Source organism: Mustela erminea, chromosome 12 (assembly GCF_009829155.1).
Source record: "Mustela erminea isolate mMusErm1 chromosome 12, mMusErm1.Pri, whole genome shotgun sequence".
NCBI classification, from domain to species: domain Eukaryota; kingdom Metazoa; phylum Chordata; class Mammalia; order Carnivora; family Mustelidae; genus Mustela; species Mustela erminea.
In genome coordinates, this window is record NC_045625.1 from 7,422,761 (window position 1) to 7,440,055 (window position 17,295).

Sequence of the window (17,295 nt, forward strand, 5' to 3'; positions counted from 1 at the left end):
AAGAGTAGCCAGCCCCGCAAGCTGTGGGAAGACTTCCAGACTGGGGAGGTGACCTGCATGGGGGGCCCTTCCGATGATCTGTCTATGCTGCTCGCTGAGCTGCAGCGACACCCAGGGTTCAAAAGGCAGATGGTGAAGGAAGGGGCTGGGGGTTTACCCTGACCTCATCCCTGCAGTGAAGAGAAGACACTGGAAGGGTTCCCTAGGAAGCCAGGTGATGGTGAGGGGCGCTCCCCTCACAGCCAATGGGAGTCTTCCAAACCCTGAGGATCTGGGCCCGCGTCCCCATCCCCACCCCAGGTGGGGCAACAAACACTCTGCATCCCTATCGACAGACAAGTTGGGGCCTCGGTACTAGAAAGTATGGTCCGCGGGTTCCTATCTCAGCTTCACCACTGACTCGAATTGTGATCTGCAAGTCTTCACCTCTCTCGGAGCCTCATTTTCCCCATCTGAAACCTGGGACCTCTAACCTCCCACGCCATCTGGCTCTGCCTCCTGGGATATTTGGAGATGGACTTTTGCTTCTGGGGCGAGTCCGGCAGGACTGACGCACAAATGCCAGACAATCTAGGTCCCCATTCGATTCCATTCCCTAGGGAGAGTCGGGGAACAGCGCGACCCAGGATACCCTTGGAAACTACATTTCCCGGCATGCGAAGCGGGAGGTGGCACCCGCCTGTCTAGGGCCACGTAATCCCGGCCCGCCTAAAGACTACGACTCCCGGCGTGCTCTGCGGCCCAGGGCCTGAAGGGCCCGGATCCGGATCTGGCTGTGGCTTGCGGCTCGGGAGTGGGAACGCGGTAGAGATGGTGAGCTCTGGGCCGAGTGCTTGGGGGACGAGACGGGGGCAGTCTGGGAGGGGGTCTTCCCGGGAGTCCGGGCTTAGGCACTGGGAGCCCGGATTGCTGTCTCGCGGGCGCACGGTAAGAATGAAAACGCCGTGGCCCGCACTCCCCGAGCCTAGAAAGTGATACCGGGTCAGGCCTGTCTCCATCTGTTGAGTGAATGGGAAGCTAAGAGCGGAATCAGGCTGCGACGCCACCCGCCAGTAGTGCACCCGAATGGGGAGATCCTTCGTCTGTTGAGCCCTCCTTTCCTCCAGGCCACGGGGACAGACCAGGTGGTGGGACTCGGCCTCGTCGTCGTTAGCCTGATCATCTTCACCTACTACACGGCCTGGGTGATTCTCTTGGTATGTGTGCTCCCCCCAGCCCCCCCGTGTCTGACTTTCGACCCCAGCATCATTTAAGCAGCTACTATGTACCAGACACTGTGTCAGGTGCTTTCCCCGCCCTCATCTCCCGAAATCCCCAGAACAGCACTACGAGGACGATGGCAGAGGTGTCCCAGCTTATAGATGAGGAAGCTAAAGCTCAGGAAGAAGGGTGGGGCGGTACACCGTGAAGCCCTGTAACTGATTCGCTTTTGCCTGTGCTTGGAGTTCTGGGCCTTCTGGGTTATCTTGCTGGCCCCCCGGGCGTGATGAGTGCCCAGAGATCTTGTGAGGGCTTTTAGGATTTTTTTTTCCTTGTGGGAAACTTTGTTGGTGACTACTTAAGAAGTGCAGTGTGTTTGGAGGGCAAAAACTTGCAGAACGTTGGAGGGAATGTTAGTAAAGAAGACCTTGGAGCCTACTTGAAGATTTCTCCTGCACCTTTGCCCCCGTAGGGCTGTGAGTGCCTTAGGGCAAGGCCCTCGTCTTCTGTTCATTGCCAGGTCCCCCACACCACCTTAGGGCAGTCACCAGCAAGTGTACAGTGAACAACTATTCAGTGAGTGAATGAAGGAAACCAACCAGAACACCCCAGATACCATCATCTTAACGAACTGAGCCACCCAGTCACCCTAGATACCATCATCTTAAAGCAGGCGCTGTCCCAGTGCTTTGACTTGGGGGGGGGGGGCTGTTTAGCGCCTGAGATGGAGGAAGGGCCGTGTTTGGCCTTGAGGCGCTGGGCCAGGCACAGGGAACACTCACCAGAGCTCTGTCCTCCACACCAGCCATTCATCGATAGCCAGCATGTCATCCACAAGTACTTTCTGCCCCGAGCCTATGCTGTCACCATCCCCCTGGCCGTCGGCCTCCTGCTGCTCCTGTTTGTGGGTAAGTCATCTCTCCCTCCTCCCCAGCAGGGTGTCTGGGAATTCCTCAGCCCTCTCCCATCCCTGAACATGCTCCACACCACAGCACTTGCAGTACACCTGCTTGAGGCCCCTGGCCCCCAGCTTACCCCCCAGGGTTTTCCTGTTCATCCTTCCAGGCTGCCAGTCAGTAGCCCTTCTGGTCTTCCCCACGCCTCAGGCTCATTAGTTTCAAATGGGAAGGCCCTCCTGGGGTGTCTCCCTTTTCCCCGCTCCCTCCACCACCACCATCATCACTGTCACCTTTCACCCCCTTGTCATCACTGGCTCGTGATTTCTGCCCTTCTCTCTCTCTCCCACCATTTATGTGTGGGCTTCTGTGGGGCAGGGACTGGGTCTTCGTCATTGTTATTATGTTTTCAGCTCCTGGCCAGGCTGTGGCACTGAGTTGGTGCCCAAGAAAGTGGTTTGGATGAGTCACTTGGATGACCGTGGGGTGGGGTGGGTGGCAGATGTCGAGTAGGCAGGTGGGTGGGTGGACAGGTGGACAGGTAGATGGGTCATTGAGTGGGTCTTGTGCCCTGTAGAGTCTAAAACACTAAGTGTAGCCGTTTGCCTGTGTGGGCCCCCCTTGGTGTTTGTTGAATGCACGGGGGTGGGTGTGTGACTTGCTGACTGACCAGGGAGGTGATCGTGGCCTTGGAGGGTGGTTGGGCAGGTGCTTGGCTCCGTGGGCACCTGCCCCGTCTGGCCTCCCAGCAGCCCCAAGCCCGGATCTTACTTGGCCTTTCTGGTCTGTGTATTCCAGGAATGTTCATCACCTACGTGATGCTGAAGAACCGGAAGGTGACCAAAAAGGCTCAGTGAAGGCCCAGCGGGGCTGAGGCTGCCAGCCCTTCTTGTGCCTCCCCTCCAGCGGTGGGAGTGCAGGGGACCCATCCAGGCACAGCAGCCCCCTCCAGCCTGGCCCCCGTGGGGTGGAGCTGTTCCGGACCTACCACACAGGCCTGCTCCTTCCCAGCCCAGCATTCCAGACGCCAGGAGGGAGGATTACCTGGAAGCCTCCCCTTACCCTTTCTGGCTCAGGGCCTGGAAGATGCTGGTCATCCCCACCTACCTCACCTTCACGCTCCCGGTCACCGTCTCCCCTGGGTTCTACCCTCTTGTTAACGTTTCCCTCCTGTTACCTGCTGATGTCGGACTTGGTAGGTTCTCAGGTAGCACGTGACCTTTCCCCACAGGTCCTGCTCCTCCTCGGGGGTGGCTTTCCCAGGTCTGACATAGCCCCAGGCCCTGCAAGGACTTTTGGACCTAGAATGCATAAGGGGAGGACTGACAGGCACTGGGGTTACCAGCAGCCCTCAGGGTCCATTAGGGCGGCCACAGTGGGCCCCCAGACCAACTGCCTAGCACCCCCAGCCCTAGCGCCAGCCAGTTGGGGAGAGCTGAGCAATAAACGCTGGTGACGTGTTTGTCTCTGTGCCATCCCTGCCCGGGGAGCTGGGCTGCTCGGGGCCCGAGAGGGGCTGGTCTCAGGTCAGGAGACTGGTTCGCGCGGTGAGGGTGCCTCAGGTGCCTCCCAGATTGTTCCCGTGCTGGACCCAGGATAAAGTGGGAACTGAAACGGATGCGGCTCCGGCAGAGGCATGACAACATGCCACACACCACAACAGCCTCTACTGTGCCTGCCCTGCGCCAGCCCAGCTAGCATGCAGCATATTTTAGGGACCCTTGGGCCAGCCCCAGAAAGCCCAAGTCTGTTGTCTGTCTCTTGCACCCAGCAGCCCAACCTGGCGTGGCTCCGAGCATTGAGCTGGGGGAAGCAGAGCAGGGCTGGCTCTCTGGAGTTCTGGGGTAGGCCCAGCCCTGTCTCCCTAGCAGTCCCGCCATGCCCCCTGCCCCATGCAGCCAGGTCTCTTGTCCACAGCACCCAGTTTAAGCCTCTGTCACGCCTTGCATGATGTTCACTCTAGTTAGCAGAGACATCTCCCTCACACCTGCCGTGCCCTCACCTGTCCCATCCTCTTCCTGTCCTGCAGGCCAGGCTGAGCCGCCTGGGCTTTGGGTTCTGTCCTCTCCCCCTCCTATAGCAAGAGTGTCCTGTCTCTGATGGTCCCCCGCTCTCACAGAGACAGCCTCTGCATCTCACCAGCCTCTCCTCGTGTTTCCTGAGCATGCCCCAGACCCCCACATAAAGGACCCTCCATCAACCCAGTAATTCCCTCTAGGTCTCTCCCTTTTGCCCCAAAATGGCCAAATTCCCAGAATATCCACACCCACTGCCCGCAGCTCCTTGCCATCGCTGTGTTCAGCATCACTCCTGAGGGGCTGTGCCCACCCGGACCACCCATCCCCCTGGTGCACCTCAGATGCTCTCGGTGTCCGTGGGGTCTCATTCTCATATGGGGGGTGGGGCTCCTTGGAACTTGATCACAAGCCTTTTCTCCCCACACTTGTCCTTAACCAGCCTCGCCTCCTGAGCCCCAGCGTATTGCCCGTGCACCAGTTAACCGCCATCGGGTGTCATAATGGCACCTCAAGTTCCTCCTGTCATGATCTGAATCCTCAGACTCCCCCTCCCCAGCTTCCTCTCCTACCCCCTTCCATGACTGGCACCATCCTGTGGCCCTAATCCCAGCCAGAAGCCTGGCACACATCACTGACCTTGGCTTCCTCCTCCCAGCCCCCACCCACGTGACCCCAGGACCTGTCAATTCTCCCCTTTTCTCCCCTCCTCCCAGCAGTCACCTTCCTGATGCAAAGGCACCATCCTCTGCCCTAAGTCACTAAAAGATTCCTCGACGCCCCCCTCCCGCCCCTCCAATGTAACTATACATGACAACCATGAGCTTTTAAGGACATCGGAGCATCTTTCTGATACACATAAGAGAACCTGAATGCTTGTTCACGTCTCACTCCAGCTCGACCTTTCATTTCCTGGGATTCTCTGGGGCCCTTTGCACACCCTACTCAAATGGGTTCTGCGTATATATACATACAAGACACCAGTTTGTGCCAGACACTGAGCCAAGAAAGGAGCCCAGCACAGTTCCTGCCCTCCTGGTGCTCCCTAGGATGGGGGAAAATTAATAAATAAATGAACAAGAGGATTTCTGACAGCGTTAAGTGTGATGAAGAAAAGAAAACAAGGTAATGTGATCAGGAGTGCAGGTACATTGGGATGTGTGGGTGACTCAGTTAAGCATCTGCCTTCTGCTCAGGTCATGATCCCAGGACCCTGGGATGGAGCCCCGAGCAAGCTCCCTGCTCAGCGGGAAGGCTGTTTCTCTCCCTCCACCACTACCCACCCCTCCATTTGTGTGCACGTGCACGCTCTCTCTCTGTGTCAAATAAAATCTTTAAATTAAAAAAAAAAAGAACGAGGGGCACTGAGTCTGGCAAGGTGACAAGAAAGAATAGGTCAAAGGAGAGCCTAGGGGAAAGGCTTTCAAGCAATGGGAAGGGGGCCTGTAAAAGCCCCAGGTGTGAAAGAATTTTATGCCTAGGGACCAGCAGGGCAGCTCCTTGTGGCTGTCTGGTGGGGGTAGGCAGAGTGGTTTGAGATGGGCCTGGGGCCATAGTGAGTGGTATGGATTTTGTTCCAGGGCCTAGGGAAGCCACTGGAGGCTTTAAGCATGAGAGTGACATCATCTGATTTATGCTTTTAAAAGATCACGCTGGCAGCTGTGTTCCTCCCTCTCACTCACCGCTGAATCTCCGGGGCCTAGAGCTGCTCCTGCCCATAGTGAGTGATCAAAATAGGCCTTGAATGAATGCATGCCCCGGACTTCCTGTGTGACCTGGAGGTACTCACTTCTCTCTCTGGACCTTAGTTTCCTCACCCGAGGGACAGTCGGTGGGAATTTCACGCCAGAGTGGGTGGGCGGGACTTGGATTTAGGTTTCCCGCCTCCCCAGGCGGCCCCGAGACCCGAGCCCTCCACTAGAGGAGACGGACTGCGGGGGGGTCATCCCTCTGGGGGACCCTAAGCGACGCGCGGCGGCCCCACCCCGGCCTGGACCGCGGTCTGAAGGATGCTGCAGCCCCGGGGGCGGGACCCGCAGGCGATGGCCGGCGCCTCCCGCGCGGATTGGGTGCAGCCGTGACCGGCACCGCGCTATTGGTCGGTCCGGAAGCAGGGGCGGGGACTGGCTCCTGCAGCGCGGCGACCGGGACGCGGCCGGAGCCCGGGAAGCTGCTGCGGGGTGATGGCCGCACCGAGCCCGGGGCCCCACGAGGTAGGTGCGGACCCAAGAGAGGACAGAAAAGGGAAGGGTTGTGGGACAGGACCCAGGCCTCCGTTCCCCGTGCAGCGCGGACACACCCCCATCCAAGCCCTAGAGGGGTCCAGCACTGGGCGGGGACCAGGACACGCCCCACACGGGGCCGCAGGTATGGAGGGGGAAGTCTGGCGGGTGTCCCCAGAGAACTTCCTCGGTTTTCTCATCGCGGGGGAAAAAGCTCCTCCTTCCTAGGGCTGTTAGCTAGTCAAGCTCTCGGCCAGTGCTGGGCACATGGTGGGTGCTCACTACTAATGGGTCAGCGGCTGTGAGCTCAGCTTCGAGCTGACCCTCCGCTCAGCCAGGAGGAACTCCGCATAGATGAGTGAAACCGAGTCCCTGGCGTCACAGCTCCTACTATCAAGGGTTCCTGTGCCTGGAGCAAATACCAAACTGCCACCACGAAGGAGTTACTAGAGTTGTCATTTTACAGATGAGAAAAGGAGATGCAGAAAGGTTAGGTGACTTACCTAAGATCATACAGCTGGTGAGAGACAGGTTTGGCTGCGGAAAGCATTCTCTACCTACTGATAATAATTATCTCCTGGGTGCTGATTGCACACCAGGCACTGCGTGGCCCATCACAACACCCAGTGAGGTGGGGGTAGCAGTGTTATCCCTGTTTGACAACAGAGGAAACTGAGGCAGAGAGCGATAATAGGAGGGCTCACAGGTACTGCGGGTGGGACTCAAACCTGGGTCTTTCCCCTCTGGGATGCTTCCATGTGCTCATTTCTCCTTGTGCCTCTGCCACCAGGTCCTGGCCCCCTCCCCAGAGGCTGGATGCAGAGCAGCCACCTCGACGTCTGGCCGCCGTGGCCTCCTCTGGCGCCTCCGAGACAAGCAGGCTCGCCGAGGCCTGTTTGAGATTGGCCCGGGCCATGAGCTGCACCAGCTGACGTGCATGATGCAAGCAGGGCTGTGGGCTGCCACCCAGGTCTCCATGGACCACCCGCCCACCGTGAGTGGCCCATCTGTGTCCCCTGCCTCCCCGGTACTGAGGGCAAGACCACTCGGGGGCCAGGTCCTGCCCATACTGCAGGGTCGGGGATCAGAGAGGGCTATACGAGGAGGAAATCAGGGGCTCAGTTCAGGGGGAGAGGGACATGCTGGGGTGGGGGCTGAGACCAGAGAGCCGCAAAGTGCAGTCTGTACTAGGGATGTGAGGAACCCCTTCACCCAGGTGGTTGTTGTGTGACTCTAGATGGTCCTCTGCTTCTTTGGGCCTTAGTGCCCCCATCTGTATAATGGGTGTGGGGTGGATATTGTACTCCATGGTCTCTGATGCCCTCCTGGCTTTGCTAGGGTGCACGGCTGAGAAAGGACCCCACCCCCATCCCGCCAGCCTGGCCCATCCTCCCGGAGCTCAGGGCTGGGGCCAGGCTGGCTCAGCAGAAAGGGTCACCCGACTGCAGTCTCAGCAGCTGGACAGGCCAGGGCGAGCATGTGTGTTTTTGTGTGTGTGCACACATGTGCACAGTGTACAGCATGACCACATCCCACAGGCCAAGTCCTGGCACAGGGAACTAGAGGTCCAAGAAGAGTGTAGGAGCCTGGGTGGGGGGAGGAAGGGGGACAGTCTTCTAAATTTCATCACCTGCCTAACAATCTTCCATGGCTCCCCAGTACTCAGCACGGCCTCAGGATCCTGCTGGCTCGAGTCCAAGAGCCAACTGTCCAGCTGCATTCACACTCCCTCCCTCCCTTAATTATTTCAACCACTTGAGCTCTCCTGCCCTTCTGGTGACCACCAATGCTGTTCCCCCTGCTGTGAACATCATGCTCTTCCTCTCCACCCCCTTTCAGATTTCAGCTTAGAGGTCACCTCCCCCGGGAAGCCTTCTCTGATCCTGCCCTTCTCACACTGAATCAGGCAGGTCCCTTGGCTTTAAGGCCATCCCTTTTCACTGGGATGGCTTTACTTGACCAACAGGTACTTCTCGGTGAATGGACAAAGCTCTGAGTTCTGGTCTCTGTTTGCTGGAGCAATCACATTGAGGGAAGGGGGTGAGGCCAGGGGCAGGACTCTTGGAGATCCTGGAGCTGGCAGTGTGGGGCTAAGACTTGACCTGAGTCCCTCCACCCCTCCCTGTAGGGACCGCCTACTGAGGAGGATTTCTCTGAGGTCCTGACCCAGGTCCACGAGGTAGGAAGCCCAAGACTGCCGCATGGGGTGGGGTGTGTCCTGGTCTTCCTTCTCTGTTGTCCTCAGTTTCCACATCCGTACAATGGGTGGGCTGGCTTGCCTCAGGTCTTTGCAGAAAGAGTGTGGTTACCATGATCCTCCCACGCCAGGGCCTACAGCACACACCTGGGCCCCTGTGGACACTGCTGGGGCTGCTCTTCCTCTCCTACAGGGCTTCGAGCTGGGCACCCTGGCTGGCCCCGCCTTCGCCTGGCTGCGCCACTCCCTAGGCCTGGCCGAGGAGGACTATCAGGCAGCCCTAGGCCCCGGCGGCCCCTACCTGCAGTTCCTCAGCACCTCCAAGAGCAAGGCCAGCTTCTTCCTGTCGTGAGCTGGCAGCAGGGGTGGGGAAGGGGTGGGAGTGGTGTCCCTGGGTGGAGGGAACGGGAATGGGTGGAAAGGAAATGGAATGGCCAGGTCAGGGACGGTCAGGGCCAGCTAGAGGTCAGGTGGAGGAGAGTGAGGGCGGAGGGTGACCGGGGCGAGGTGAGCGCCGGCGGGAAGGCCTCAAGCCCAGACAAGGGGAGACAGATCCGCACTCCGGCAGAGGGCCCAACGGGGCCGCTCCAGCCCTGCCTGACCAGTGACCTTGTTCTCCGCCCCACAGCCACGACCAGCGCTTCTTCCTGAAGACCCAGCGGCGTCGGGAGGTGCGGGCGCTGCTCGCCCACCTGCCCCGCTACGTGCAGCATCTGCAGAGGCACCCACACTCGCTCCTTGCCCGGTTGCTGGGTACGACTGGCCGGGGACCGGGGACTGCGGGGCGGAGGAAGGGGGTGGTGGGGAGCGCAGAAGACCGAGAGCGAGCTGGGGAGGGGGCCAAGGAGTGGGGCGGCTCCCAGGATGGGGGGCGTTGGGGACCTGAGCCGGAGCCTGGGCGGGCGGGTCGGGCTGCGAGCAGAGTTCCATGGGGGGCGTGTCCTAGACGTGGGGGGAGAGGAAAGGCGGGCTCGGTGGGCGCGCGCCGAGCCCTGGGGCGGGGCCTCCCGAAGGGGGCGGGGTCGGATCACCCAGTCCCGCGGCGGGAGGGCATATGGGTGGGGTCGCGCCTGAAGACCGCGCCTCTCTGGGGCTGCCTAGAGCCCGGGGCCAGTCGGGACATCCACCCTAGCTAGGGCAGAGGTCCGGGGGCGCGGCCTGGAGGGGAGGGCTCGGGAGACGCGGGACCTCGAGGAGGAGGCGTGGCCCGGAGTTGGGCCTAGGGCGGGATGGACCAGGGGTTGTCGAGTTGGGGGCCCCTGACCTGGCGCCCTCTCCCCTTCCAGGAGTGCACAGTCTGCGGGTGGCACGGGGAAAGAAGGTGGGTGAGGCCGAGGCGAGGGGGCCGGGCTAGAGGGGGCGGCTAGAGGGTGAGATCCTGTCGTCCCTCACTCCCTACCCCCATCCCCAGGAATTCTTCATCATCATGCTGAGCGTCTTCTACCCCGCCGGTCGCATCTCCGAGAGGCGAGTCCCCTCACAGGGCCCCGGCTCCACGCGGGGTGTGCCACCTGAAGCACCCATTCTCACTAGCCGATGCGAAGCTGGGGCCCAGGGAGAAGATGGGAGGCACATCCCCGAGATCTCCCAGGGGATCGGAGACAGAGATAGGCACGACCAGCGTCCCTTGAGCACTCGGGGAGTCTGCATTTATTGCCCACTTTATTCCCAGAACAACTCTGAGGGGCAGGGGTGGTTATCATCCCTGTTTTGTAGATGAGAAGCTGAGGAGGGGGAGGCCCACACCACTACTACGTGAGGAGCAAAGATTCAAACCCTCTGCCTCCGCGCGGAGGACTTCCCACAAGCCCTTCTTGGGGCTGCAGTCTAGGCTGGGACCTCCTGTCGGGGACACTTCCAGGGATGACAAGGTGCAGAGAGACAGGCGCAGGCGGGGATAAAGCCTGGACTGGGCTTCCAAAAGCCTGAGGTCAAATCCCAGCTCTGCCCTATACTTACTGTGTGGTCTTGGGCAAGTCAAAGAAGCTCTCTGAGCCTTTTTCTTCATCTCTGACGTGGGGACAATAATGGAATGGCTTGTGATGAGGGTTCAAACATCCACCCAGCAGAAGCTCTTGTTTCTTGGTTCCCCCTCTGTGTCAGTCTGTCTAATGCTGAATTGTTGCCCCCTTTCTGTCACCCCCCCCCACTCACAGGTATGACATAAAGGGCTGTGAGGTGAGCCGATGGGTGGAGCCAGCCCCCGAGGGTAGCCCCCTTGTCCTGGTGCTGAAGGACCTCAACTTTCAAGGCAAGACCATCGACCTGGGTGAGCCATGGAGACAGTCTGTGCCTTCTTTTCCTCTATTCAGGGTCAAGTGAGAAGGGTGTCCCCGGCCCTGCCCTCTGCCTGAACCATTTAGAGCTGGGATTCTAGAGTCAGACAGAGCAGGGTTCAAATCCTGCCTCCACGCTGTATGAGCTAGACAACCAGGGCAAATCGCGGAGGGGTTTCCTCATCTGTGAAATGGGACCGTTAATGACACCTGCCCTCTTGGGTCAGAGATGTGTGGAGCCCTCAGCACCTTGCCTGACACATGAGGAGCACTCAGGTGGGGGCACTGATGCTCCCGCAGGGCCCCAGCGGAGCTGGCTCCTCCACCAGATGGAACTGGACACCGCCTTCCTCCGGGAGCTCAACGTGCTCGATTACAGCCTCCTGATGGCCTTCCAGCATCTCCAAGAGGATGAGAGGGGCCCGGGCAGCAGCCTCCTCTTCCGCACGGTCAGGTGGGCCCCCCTACAGGGGCGAGGGCAAGAATGAGGTGATGAGAGCAGGAGAGAGATGGGTGATGGGGGGAAGGGAGACCGCACAAAGGATTAGAGACTGGAAAGTGCGTGCGTGTGTGTGGAGAAGGAAGAGTAGAGGGCTGGAGAAGCCTGGTTGGCAAGGTTGGTGGGCATGTGTGGACTGCACAGGACTGAGCCAGGGAGATCCAGCTGGACAAGGGCTTCAGTGCTGGTGTAAAGAATCTGCCCAAGAAAAGAATTCTTTTCTTGGTGTAAAGAATTCTCCCCATCCTGAAGGGGATGTGGAGCCACTGAAGGTTTCACAGCAGTTTTCAGACCTATTTAATTCCTACTTTAGAAAGAGCCCTTGCCCTTTATGAATAAAATGAGAGGTTTTATTTATTTATTTGAGAGAGAAAGAGCACAAGCAGGGGGAGGGGCTGTGGGAGGGGGAGAAACAGACCCCCTGCTGAGCATGGGGCTCTGTCTCAGGACCCTGAGATCATGACCTGTACTGCAGTCAGATGCTTAACCAGCTGAGTCACCCAGGCACCCAACAAAGCCCTTGACCTTTAAACCAGTCTTTCCACTTCTAGGACCCTAAGGGCATCACCATTAGCTCCACCATCATGTTGTCCCCTGCTTTATAGTAGTATCTGTTGCTCTTTGCATGCTGACCATGAACCTCATTAAGGTGGGCTCATTCCCATTTTAGAGATGTGAAAACTGAGGCTCAGAGAGGGTAAGTGAGGAGGCAGAATGGCTCCTGAGGATTCCTGTTAGTATTTGGTTAGTTACTTGGATTTCTGTCCTCCAAGGCTGAACAGAATAAAGTAGGGGTTAAGGAAGGCACATTAAGGAAAAAGTCCAATCATCTGGTGGGTGGAAAAGTGAAAAGTGACATCCTCTCACCCAGCCCCCCAACCCACCCTTTGGAGATGGGTGAGGTGTGGGCTGAATGCAGGTTATGGGCTCCCCACATATTGGCTGGACACATCCTGACCAGAGGGTGGAATCCTGCCTTGGGTCACAGACACGCTCCCCTCCCCGCTGCCCCCCAAGGTCTGACTATCCAAGCTAGGTCAGCTTCTCCTTTGCCCCCTCTATCCCCAGCTGATGCTTAGATTTCGGTCATCTTTCAGCCAGTAAACCCCAGTTCGCTTATAATGGCTGTTGTCATATTGAAATATGCTGGCTGGTAAGTGCCCACTGCCCCAGGCCCACGCCTACCAGTTCCCAGCCCCTCTTTCAGGATCAACTTTCGCCTCCCACCCGCCATCCCCAAGGCGCACCGCAAAGAGCATCCGTGTTTTGCCCAGGCACCCAGACCACTGGGTTCTGATTGGTCGATGTCTGGGCAGGGCTTGTCTCTCATTGGCTTATTTGTCTCAGGGACACTTCCCCAACTCCCCTCCACCTCCCAGAGGACAAAATTAGGGAATTGAACCTGCTTCTGGCTGGGACTGGGGCCCAGCCAAAAGTGGCTTCCAATTTGGGATACATTTAGAAGGCAAACCGCCCCCTCACACCATCTATAAACTGGGGCTGAACCTTGTTCACACAGTTTCAGCTCTGCCTCCCTGAAACCTCCAGGGTTGGACGACCCCAAACAGAAGTTTAGGAAACACCCCAATACCAGACTTAGCCAAAGTCATATGGTAGGTAAGTGAGGAGCCAGTGTCTGTGTGACCCAAAAGTCCTAGAGCGCCACCACCCAACAGAAATGCAATGCGAGGGGCGGGGTGGGGGGCTTAGCCGGTTAGATGGCTGCCTTTCGCTGCGATCTTGATCTTGGCATCCCGAGATGGAGCCCTGCGGGGGGGGGGGGGGGCTCCCTGCTCGGTGGGGAGTCTGCTTCTCCTTCCCCTCTGTGCGTGCTCTCTCTCTCAAATAAATAAATTTTGAAAAGAAAGAAATGTAATGTGAGTCACACACGTGGTTTTAAATTTTCTTTAGAAATTTAGCCTCTTTAGAAAAGTAAACAGAAACAGGTAAAGATAATTAAAAAATATATATATTTGTTATTCAACACACCCCCAATTTTTATCATTTCGTCATCAAATCAATATAAACCTTTATGAGGTGTTTTACACTCTTTTTCTCATCCTGTCTTGGGAATTCAGCATGTATTTCACACTTAACAGCGCACCTCAGTTGGGACTGGCCACATTTAAAGGCTTCGTGGCCGCATGTGGCTAGTGGCTACGGAATGAACAGCTCTAGTCCGTCGTCTACACTTTACTCAGCCTCCCAGTTTATCTGACGTCACAGGCCTGGCACCCAGGAGTTGTGGGAATGTACAGAGGAAGAGCAGGGTCAGCGCAGAATGCTGCCTGGGCGCCCCGTGGCTGCCCTTGCAGGAATCCCTGGGCTGGGGCCCCCTGGAGGAGGCAGTAGCCTCACTCTCCTGTCGGCCGCCAGGTCTGTGCGAGGGGTACAAAGCCCGGAGGAGCCGGGATCCCAGAACCGCCGGCTGCTGCCTGACTCCCCCAACGCCTTACACATCCTGGACGGGCCGGAGCAACGCTATTTCCTGGGCCTCGTGGATCTGGCCACGGTCTATGGGCTCCGCAAGAGGCTGGAGCACCTATGGAAGACGCTGCGCTACCCGGGCCGGACCTTCTCTACCGTCAGCCCCGCTCGCTACGCCCGTCGCCTCTGCCAGTGGGTGGAGGCACATACCGAGTGACCCGCGCTCGCGGCTCTCCGCATCTGGACAATGGGGCCAGGAACCAGCGTTGGGCTCCCCTCGCCTGCCGTTCCGCCTTTGGCCTCCAGAGGGCAGCATCCCCCTAACTAATACCATGACAACACAGCCTCACTTGGTGGCGATGCTGTGTTGGTCTTGTGCCAGGGACTCTCCTACGTTAGCTCATTTAACCCTCAAAAAAAAAAAAAAAAAAAAAAAAAGCTATTATTCTCTTTTTACAGACCATGAAATGGAGGCTCAGGGGGTGAAGGGACTGAGCAAGATCATTCAGCAATAAATGCTGGAACCAGGACTCGACTCTGCCTTTTGGACTCAGGAGCCTGTATTCTTACCCACCAGCTCCCTCAGCCCTGGCCTCCTGCTTTGGGGAAGGGGGCAAGGCTGAAGTCTCCAGCCAAGCGCCTTTGTCATCAGATGGGGAAATTGAGGCCCAGAGACTTTAAGGGGCTTGCTATTGGGTAAGTGGAAAGACCTGCCCAAGCACCCAGCCCTCCTCCTTACCTACTGCTCACTGGTTTCCCTTTGGGGTGTTCCCCCTCGGTCCTGCACAAGGGATGCAGGTGGGAAAAGGGGGAGGATTGAGGGGCCGGCATCTCTAGAAGACACTGTGTTGAGGCCGACCATTGAACTTGAGTAAGCTCTTCCCTATACCGGGAGTCATTTTTCTCATCTGTGAAGTGGGAGCAGGGGTCAGACCAAGGGTATGGCAGCATGGAAATGAGCAGGAGCAAAGAAACTCAGTATGTGCATGGCCTCTGATCATTCCTTCTCCTTCCTCCAGGAAACTCCAGTCTGGCCTCTGACCCTGGTCCAATCCCACCATACCCAAGTAGGCCTTTCCTCTAGAGCTGCTCTGGGGCCTGAGTGTTTGTGACCAGGGCAAGGTGCTAAACCTCTCTGTGCCTCAGTGGTCTAATCTGTACAATAGGAAGGATGAAAATGACTTCATTAACTCATTAAATATTTATTGAGCTCCTATCATGTGACAGGCCCTCTCCTGGGTGATGGGAACCGGGGGTGGGGCAAGATTCGCAGATTCCACCTTCACAGAGCCTGGGGAGAGAGAGCGACAGAAGCAGCCTGATGTGACCCAGCCTCATGAAGGAGCCTGGGGGCACTATGCTGAGGGAAGGGGCCTCCCCCTAATAACTGGATGAAGGTGGGGCTCTATCTTCTTGACTGAGACCAGAAGAGTCAGATGCAGCCCTGGGAGGGTCTGCCATGGCAGACCACGGCAAAGGTCTGGGGTGACAGAGAGCCTGATACTTGAGAGAAGGAAACATTTCACTGTGGCCGGAGTTCGGAGTAGGAGGGACAATGTGGTGGGTAAGGGGGATGTTGTGCGTCAAGAGCTGACCCCCAGGACAGGAACCGGATCTTGGGAGAGCCATTCAGCTAATACCAAACATTGCCAGTCCATTAGCCTTCAGAGAAAATGAGGCAAAATGGAGGGTGGGGAGGGAGCGGGCAGGGAAAGTTAATGCTGCACTGGCGTGGGGGCTCCTGGAATATGTATACAATTGACCTCACCCCTAGTGGTCTGGGTGACCTTGGATGATTATTCAAGCTCTCCGAACTGGCCCAAGTCACAGAGAATTTCTTGTTTTGGCTCAGCAGGAAGTTGACACATTAGAGGCCATCAGTCAGGAGGTGGGTACGTTGAGGAAGCACAGTAGCGGTAGGGCTGCACAGCAGGAAACGGGGGGTTTGGCCATACATGGGCCCAGGCTCTGGACCTGGCAGGACTGAGTCAGAGCCTTTAAGTCCTGCACTCACAGATAAGGATGGTTCAGCCCCTCACCTACCTGGGGTCTCTGGCAAGGGCCTGAGCCAGAGCTTGAGGCTGGAGGGGAATGTGAGTTATCCAAGGTCTCATGGGGGCCCAGGATTCCTGGTTCTCCTCACTTGGTCATTCAAAAGACATTATCTAGCCTCTAGTGTGTGCTGGGTGTTGTGCAGCTGCTAGAAGTGCCCGAGACCATGACTGGCCAGACTCTGCTCCATGTAGCTGAGAATCTAGTGGGTGTGTGGACCAGTTAGTACACAGGATGATTTCAGACTGTGACCGGTACTATGAAAAAGACCAATAAGGGGACTTAGAGGGATGGGCATGTAGTGTTACATAGAGTGCTTAGCATGGGCCTTTCTGAAGAGGTAACATTTGAGCTGAATGACAGGAAGGAGCTGGCTATGTGAGTAGAGCAAACAGCAAGTGCAAAGGTCCTGAGGTAGGGATGAGCTCAATGTGATTGGGGATCAGAAGCATGCCCAGGGTAGGTAGAAGGTGGTTAAGAAGATGGAAATTCCCACCGTACAGGGCCTTGTATGTCAGGGTAAAGAGAGTGGTCTTTTGCCAAAACCAAACTGAAGACCTTTATCTGAGCCTGCGGAACTTCCCACTGACAGTTCTACTGTGGATGTGTGATCCTCGTCTGCTCTGCAAGTCCAGGACATTTGGGCATGTCCTTGTCTTCATGTGATCCTAACAAGGAGAGAGTTGCCTGTTTGGGGAAAGAATGGTCACTTCACCAGCCATTGTGGGTGATGAATGAATCCTTAGGGAATTTCTCACCTTTGTCCCCTTAGGGTTGGGGCTACAAAGAGAGACCCTTGAGGGATGATGACTTGGGGGGGGATGCAGGAGAACTCTGGCTTTGGGGACCCACTGTGTGCCTGGCCTTGAGTGAATAGGAGAGTACAAAGAGAGAGATTGAACTTGGACCACTACCTTCTAGCTGTTCCCAGGCTGCGGGGGAGGGACAAGGTGGGCCTGTACTCAAAGGAAGCTCAAGGGCAGGGCTGCCATAGAATGTCAACTTCCCCCCATAGGACAAGGAGAGGCATGGCTTTGCACTGGAGCAGAACAGGTAGCCTTGGGAAGTTGCTCATCTGGGTACAGATACCCAAACATGGGTACCTTGGCATTGCGCCCACACTAGAGGCTCTGAGAAAAAGGCAAATGGAATTTGAACTGGGGTCGGAGCAGAAACCTAGCCTGGATCCCAGGGGAAGGTCCTGCAGAGGAGGGTGTGATGGAGGTAGTAGAATGAGCTTTCTGGCCCATAGAGCATTTTACATACAACACTTTATTTTTTTAAAAAAAGATTTTATTTATTTATGATAGAGATCCCAAGTGGGCAGAGAAGCAGGCGGGGTGGGGGGTGGGTGGGTGGAGCAGGCTCCCTGCTGAGCAGAAAGCCTGATGCGGGACTCAATCCCAGGACCCTGGGATCATGACCTGAGCTGAAGGCAGAGGCTTTAACCCACTGAGCTACCCAGGCGCCCCTAAAAAACACTTTAGATGAGAAGCATGCCCTCCACTTCT

At 57.2% G+C, this 17,295-nt stretch overlaps 2 protein-coding genes across 6 annotated transcripts; both read left to right on the forward strand.

Moving 5' to 3' along the window:
• Positions 1-691: 691 nt before the first annotated feature.
• DPM2 (dolichyl-phosphate mannosyltransferase subunit 2, regulatory) lies at positions 692-3,558 on the forward strand. The gene is made up of 4 exons (XM_032306832.1): positions 692-813; positions 1,107-1,196; positions 2,006-2,108; positions 2,895-3,558. Exons 1-4 carry the CDS (start codon positions 811-813, stop codon positions 2,951-2,953), a joined length of 255 nt encoding a protein of 84 aa, XP_032162723.1. The 5' UTR covers positions 692-810; the 3' UTR covers positions 2,954-3,558.
• A 92-nt stretch (positions 3,559-3,650) lies between these two features.
• On the forward strand, positions 3,651-14,262 carry PIP5KL1 (phosphatidylinositol-4-phosphate 5-kinase like 1). 5 transcript variants are annotated; one of them, XM_032306826.1, is made up of 10 exons: positions 3,651-6,324; positions 7,124-7,327; positions 8,462-8,512; positions 8,724-8,878; positions 9,159-9,283; positions 9,817-9,851; positions 9,942-9,997; positions 10,687-10,799; positions 11,107-11,260; positions 13,682-14,262. In XM_032306826.1, exons 1-10 carry the CDS (start codon positions 6,295-6,297, stop codon positions 13,947-13,949), a joined length of 1,191 nt encoding a protein of 396 aa, XP_032162717.1. In that variant the 5' UTR covers positions 3,651-6,294; the 3' UTR covers positions 13,950-14,262. The 5 variants fall into 5 exon arrangements, with proteins under 5 accessions (XP_032162717.1, XP_032162716.1, XP_032162715.1 ...); XM_032306825.1 differs by having other exon boundaries at positions 3,651-5,892; XM_032306824.1 differs by having other exon boundaries at positions 3,651-7,327.
• The last annotated feature ends 3,033 nt before the right edge of the window (positions 14,263-17,295 follow it).

Excerpts from the sequence above, each read along its gene's own strand:
- DPM2 (XM_032306832.1), top strand. Across the intron at positions 1,197-2,005 it reads CGGCCTGGGTGATTCTCTTG|CCATTCATCGATAGCCAGCA; the intron begins GTATGTGTGCTC and ends CCTCCACACCAG. Across the intron at positions 2,109-2,894 it reads CCTGCTGCTCCTGTTTGTGG|GAATGTTCATCACCTACGTG; the intron begins GTAAGTCATCTC and ends TGTGTATTCCAG.
- PIP5KL1 (XM_032306824.1), top strand. The coding sequence starts at position 7,082 with ATGCTTCCATGTGCTCATTTCTCCTTGTGCCTCTGCCACCAGGTCCTG. Across the intron at positions 7,328-8,461 it reads CCATGGACCACCCGCCCACC|GGACCGCCTACTGAGGAGGA; the intron begins GTGAGTGGCCCA and ends CCCTCCCTGTAG. Across the intron at positions 10,800-11,106 it reads AGGCAAGACCATCGACCTGG|GGCCCCAGCGGAGCTGGCTC; the intron begins GTGAGCCATGGA and ends ATGCTCCCGCAG.